This window comes from Morus notabilis, unplaced genomic scaffold, assembly GCF_000414095.1.
Source record: "Morus notabilis unplaced genomic scaffold, ASM41409v2 Scaffold399, whole genome shotgun sequence".
In the NCBI taxonomy this organism is placed as follows: Eukaryota; Viridiplantae; Streptophyta; class Magnoliopsida; order Rosales; family Moraceae; genus Morus; species Morus notabilis.
Window position 1 is genome coordinate 219,667 of NW_010366583.1, and position 6,000 is coordinate 225,666.

A 6,000-nucleotide genomic window follows, 5' to 3' on the forward strand; every position below is an offset into this window, starting at 1 on the left:
GAAAAAGGAGAAAGAAGAAAGAAAAAGGGGGAAAAAAAAAAGAAAGGAGAATAAGTTTAGATTTTCTGTATAAATTTAATAATTATACTTTAAAGTTCAATCTAAATAGAGTATAAAATAACTTATTATTTCTATTCTGAAAAATTGATTACCAACACTTAAAACGGTTCAAGAGACAGTAATATCAATTTTAAAAGAATCATTTTTTTAAAGGGAGAGATCGAGAGAAGAATGGTGAAATTTTCAATTTAATTATCCACTAGCTGTTGAAGAGCATATTCAGGAAGGGGGAAAAAAACGCTTAACGTTGATAAAATAATAAATAAAGTCGCTTCTCTTTTTCTTTGCAACACTTGATAAAAATTATGGGGACGCATGGAAAAATCCCCATTCACAAATTAAAGTTTGCAGACTAAATAAAAAGAGATACAAAAAAGAGAAAAAAACGTTAAAAAAATAAAACAGAAAGCAAATAATATAGGAGAAAACTAAAATTCGAAGTCATAAGAGCTCTATCTTGCCAAGACATTCTTTAGCAAGGGGCCTGTATTAAGCATCATCGTTCATTCCATAATTGGCCATCTTGCTTAGTTTCACCATTTCTTGCTCGTGTTGCTGCGACCTCTGGAACTGTTTGGCCGACCAGAAAACCTATCATTTCTTCGATCACCGCTCCGACCACCTCTTCCAAATGAAAACCTACCACCACCACCATTTCTGTCACCAAAACCACCACGACCACCACTGCCAAATCTTCCTCTTGACTGGTCCCTTTCTTGCAAAGAAGGCAATGCTTTCAACACTTCCAAGCTCACGTCGGCCGCATTCTCTTGACCTGCAAATTTGGAATTAGCAAGAGCTTCAGCCAAATAAAATGTGGACAATCCAACAAAAGACAAGCTTGACGAGGATATGCTTGCACTCGACGGGCAGCAAATTGTAACCAGTTGATCAAGCATAGACAAGAAAAAGGAAACCAATCATATTATTTTTATGCATGCTCATGTTGATTATATAAAGCCAATGAGAAACTGTACCAGTAAGAAATGTATCCAAATCTTCAAGTGCCACATCAAACACTGCACCCCTTCCATCAGCTGTGAGAGTCAAACCCTTGACCGACTCAGCCTTCTCTTCAGGCAAAAATCTCCTCAAGACCCCATACGCGTAACTGGAACAAATTGTGAAAAGAATCAGCAAACAAGTATCATTTTAATCATCTACTTTGAAAATAAATAAATAAATAAAAGAAGATGATGAAGAAGAAGAAGAAAAGAGAGGAATATAAATACTCACGATGGCGTGTAGATGGGTCTCCCAGCCTCGAGAAGTACTGTCACATAGTTCTCCATAGATGTCAGAAGTGATCTACTCTTTATCTCGGAATAACCCTGCAACACAAGGAAGAAGTGTCCTTGATTTATAAGATATAAGATTTCAAATTAAAGGTACTATGATCAACAGTGAGAAAAATAAAAACAAATTTTGTGCCACGAAATATAATGAGGCAAATTAACTCACAGCAGCTTTCGCAAGTGCTTTTGCCAGAAGTTCAACAGCAGATAGACCAGAAGTGCTTAATAATTCCTCCGCAGCAGTCATGAAAGCAGGAATTACGCTGCGAGTAAACATATTATAAATATCGGAATGAAGAAAAGGAAGGTGCCCAATACAACATTTTCATCACATATACCTATCGGAGATTTGATTTATTGTTTCTACCGCCTCCACACCAGCAGCTTTGGCCACATCAGCTGGCTGAGGAGCAGATAGGTGTTCAAATTTCACACCAGATTCCCTTTCAATTCTAGATATATTTGACTTCCTTGGATCAAACAGCATAACAGCAACCCCAGTATTGCCTGAAAATGTGAACTCGTAAACAACCAAGTTTTTCTTAATTCTTATAAAACAATACAAGTAAAATGCTTCCACGTTTTGATTATAAGATCATAAGGAAAATGTTTTCAGGCTTTAAAATTACCTGCTCTTCCAGTGCGTCCTGACCGATGGATATAAGCTTCTACATCACGTGGAGGCTCACACTGAAGGATGAACACTCAAGTAAAAAACTAAGAAAAACATATATCGCAAAGCATCATAAACTGCAAAAAGACAAATGTGCGATCAAACCTGAATAATTAATTGACAATCATTGATGTCCAATCCCCTAGCCGCAACATTTGTCGCCACTAAGGTAGTGAACTTGCCAGACCTGAAACCTTTAAGTGTGACCTGCAAGCACCAATATTAAAAATAAGAGAAGGTAGATGGGGTCTAGAAACAACTATAAAGACTGGAATTACAAAGACTGGATACATAAAATTGCATGTAGACGGACGACGAGAAATTTGTACTTGCTAGAGTTCAAAAATTACCATAAACCCTGCCTTAAACAACTAACCTCACGTTGAGCTTGCTGTATGTCCCCATGCAAAGCTCGTGCTCCAGGTAGCAACCCAGCAAGCCCGGAAGCAGAATCTTTTGTCTCAGTAAAAATAATAGTGCAGCCACCACTGAATCAAAACCATATGGTTTGAAGAAAATCAAATAATTAGTTAATTACAAATTGAAAATTAATGGACAATATCTAAGAAATCATAAACCAATGAAAAAATTAGCAAAAATAATAATAATAACCAACCTGCTGTAACAACGAATTATATCGGGAATAAGTTGGGCTCTTGCTGTACTCGAGCAGGGGATAACAATATGCCGTACATTTGTGCTAGCCTTCATCTTTTCATTACCAACAAGATCCACAGTCTTCTTATTCTGTTTGAGGAACCTAGTAGCAATCTGAAATAACAAAATTATGAAATCAATCATCTAGCTTGAAGGTGGAAGAAGAGGATTATTATGGTTTAAAAGAAAGTATTTTCAGAAAATAATTCTTAAATACAAAATTCAAAGTATAGACATCAGTCAAAATGGAAAATAACAAGCCCTATGTCACAACACTCCTTATTTTGAGAAACGCTTCTTAAAAATGAAAAGCGTCCTGGTAGCAGATCTAAAACGTGAATTCCAAACAAATACTAGAATTGACAACTTAGGTGAGAAATTTACATCTTTCACCCAATTTGGCAATGTTGCACTGAAAAGGAGGGTTTGAACTTTACTCAAATCCTCAACCTGGCCTGCAAATGCAACAACGAACAAATTGATGATGCCATAAATCAAAGTTAACAGAAAAATGTTAACAAAAGCGGAAAATCTGACACAATCTTTTTCTTATGATATACTCACGACTCCATGATATATGGTACTATAGTAAATTAAATCCCATACCTAGAATAAGTTCAACATCTTCAACAAAACCCATCCTCAACATTTCATCAGCTTCATCTAGAACCCGAAACTTCAAAGAGGTCAAGTCCAGATTATTCCTCTCTATATGATCCTGCACCAAATTTACAATAACTGTCATCTTACTCATCTAAAATTCCAGAGTTCCATTAGATGCTTCAAAGTTGCAAAAAGATGCATTATCACCTAATAAAAACCTTACCTTTACACGACCAGGTGTTCCAACAATTATATCAACCCCTCTTTTCAATTTAGCCTCTTGAGAATGGTAGGGTGATCCTCCATATAAACAGCATGACGTCAACCCCAACGCCGCACCATAAACTTCAAACTCCGCAAAGACCTAATTTAACAACCGTGACACGGGCGTTCCGATAGCTCAATTGATAAAAGAATATAAATAAATACTTAAAGAGCTGGTCCCGTGCTTTACCTGAGTGGCCAATTCCCTAGTTGGCAAAAGTACAAGAACACTTGGGGATCTCCCATATCCAGTCTTACGCGAGGCTTTAGCAGGCCCGTTAGTAAGAGACTCCAAGATGGGCAAGACAAATGCCAGAGTTTTACCCTACAATATTGTAAAGCCAGAGACATTAAAAGCTCGGAAAAAGTGAGCAACATTCAAACTAACATTGTAATGTTTACTGCCTAAAAACTATATACTGCTATTATTTTCATACATGGTGAAAACAGTTAACTTGTAATTTAAAGGGCTCATTTTGTTACTTCAATATTCCAATCACAACTTTCTAACTTTCTCTACGAATAACCCCAAAATCCTGATTAGACATCAATTTGTGTATTAACTTTTTTGCTCTTTTGCTACAAAAATAACTTAAGAACTTGGTATACAGAATTGTTAACTCGTCCGTTCACAAACATTGCGACGCTTTTAACTGAATTTTAATTCTCTTAGTACATATAAAGTATAAACTGTTCGAACGTGAAAAATATTACCCGATCAAAAAATAAAGGAATAATACAATACAAACCTATTAGAATTTGTTCGTTTCGAAAAGAAATCAAAATTACCTGTCCGGTGCGAGCCCGGCCGACCAAGTCGGAGCCATCCAAGATGGTATCCAAAGTCATTGCCTGAATGGGAAACAACGATTCGATCCCCTTCTCCTTCAATTTGGCCTTCAACGGCGCCGAGATACGGAACTTCGAGATCGCATTGGGATGCTCCTCGCTCTTTTCCTCGCCGCCATCGACGTCCTCCTCTTCTTCTTCCGCCTTGGCCTTCTTCTTCTTCTTCTTGCTTTCGGCCTCCACGCTCTTCGCCTTCGCGTTCACCGGCTCGCCCAGCTCCGAACTCGTCTCGCTTCTCTCTTCGTCATCATCAATCTCCAAAGCTTTGCGCTTCTTGTTCTCCTTCTTCAGCTTCGACTCTTTCTTGCTCTTCGCACTTTCGGATCCTAGGGTTTCCATCGCAGCTTGGTTCTTCAACTTCTTCTTCTCCTTCTTGTCCTTGGGGCTTTCAGACATTACGGCGCCAGAGATAGCTAACGAAGGCATGGCTTGGCTTCTAGAGACGAAAACTGCGGAATATATGTGTGCCCTAATGTGTATATATAGGGAGAGAGAGAGAGAGGTTTTTGTTTCTCCTGCTCTGGAAGGATGTAGCAGTTATAGGCTGAAGCAGGAGAAAACGAAAGAGGGAGAAAACGAGTTAGGGTTTTTTGGCCTTTATAGTTAACAGGCGGTCGACGATTTAAGGCCGTTGGATCTTAACGCTCTTCAGAATTTCGATTCGGCCGTCGGATTGGATTTTCCTTTTTCTTCACTTTCCTATTAAAATTTTAACTTTATTTTTATTTGTGGAGTCCAAAATCGAGATATTTTTAAAAAGTTTATCTAATAAAATCAGAATAAATAAATCATTGATAATTAGATAAAGTCTCTATATTTAGGCCTCGTTCATTTCACGGATTTGAGTTTTCAATTCAAGTTAAGATGTGATATTTTCTGAGAGCTTTTCATTGTAGCAAAAAAAGTTATACGTAAAATTTTCTGAGAGCTTTTCACTGTAGAAACCTAAAACTAAAAACTCAAATCAGTGAAATGAACGAGACCTTAACCTTATGACCTTTTTATCTTAAAAAATAATTAATTACTCGTATATATTAATGGTTTTTCAAATAAGAAATCTAATTTAATTACAAAGTGAGGAATAAATTTGTAAAATTATAATCTAAATTAATTTCTGTCAAAATTAAGATTAAAATTGTATTTTATAAAAGTACAAATTTATATGTATTTAAATTTTCATACAAGGTGTAGTCTGGTTATTGTGATTATTTTAAACATTTGCATCAATTAAAGTCTTATTGTTAAATCAAATACTTTCTATTATTTTTAAACATTTACGGTCAATCCGAACACAACCCGTGACACGAAATTTTTTAAAAACCGCAACACGAACACAACATGACCACTTTACGAGTTGACACGATACGACACGCAAATGACTCGTGACACGAAATTGATCCGTGAACCCGAAATTGACATGAAAATTGTATGCGTTTATTTAGTTTTTTACATATTAACCATTTGCATCAATTAAAGTCTTATTGTTAAATTAAATACTTTCTACTATTTTTAAATATTTACGGTCAATTCGAACACAACCCGTGACATGAAATTTTTTAAAAACCGCAACACGAACACGACATAACCACTTTACGAGTT

At 36.4% G+C, this 6,000-nt stretch overlaps 1 protein-coding gene across 1 annotated transcript; it reads right to left on the reverse strand.

Annotated features, from left to right (window-relative positions):
• Positions 1–316: 316 nt before the first annotated feature.
• On the reverse strand, positions 317–4,965 carry LOC21396147 (DEAD-box ATP-dependent RNA helicase 7). Its single transcript, XM_010110780.2, has 14 exons — positions 4,342–4,965; positions 3,743–3,877; positions 3,512–3,652; positions 3,292–3,403; positions 3,070–3,140; positions 2,645–2,799; positions 2,405–2,516; positions 2,134–2,235; positions 1,985–2,045; positions 1,694–1,862; positions 1,522–1,618; positions 1,297–1,391; positions 1,038–1,171; positions 317–835 (listed from the first exon to the last, which is right to left on the reverse strand). Exons 1-14 carry the CDS (start codon positions 4,825–4,827, stop codon positions 594–596), a joined length of 2,112 nt encoding a protein of 703 aa, XP_010109082.1. The 5' UTR covers positions 4,828–4,965; the 3' UTR covers positions 317–593.
• Between the last annotated feature and the right edge of the window lie 1,035 nt (positions 4,966–6,000).

Excerpts from the sequence above, each read along its gene's own strand:
- LOC21396147 (XM_010110780.2), bottom strand. The coding sequence starts at position 4,827 with ATGCCTTCGTTAGCTATCTCTGGCGCCGTAATGTCTGAAAGCCCCAAG. Across the intron at positions 1,392-1,521 it reads AAGCACTTGCGAAAGCTGCT|GGTTATTCCGAGATAAAGAG; the intron begins GTGAGTTAATTT and ends CTTGTGTTGCAG. Across the intron at positions 836-1,037 it reads TTTGGATACATTTCTTACTG|GTCAAGAGAATGCGGCCGAC; the intron begins GTACAGTTTCTC and ends CCAAATTTGCAG.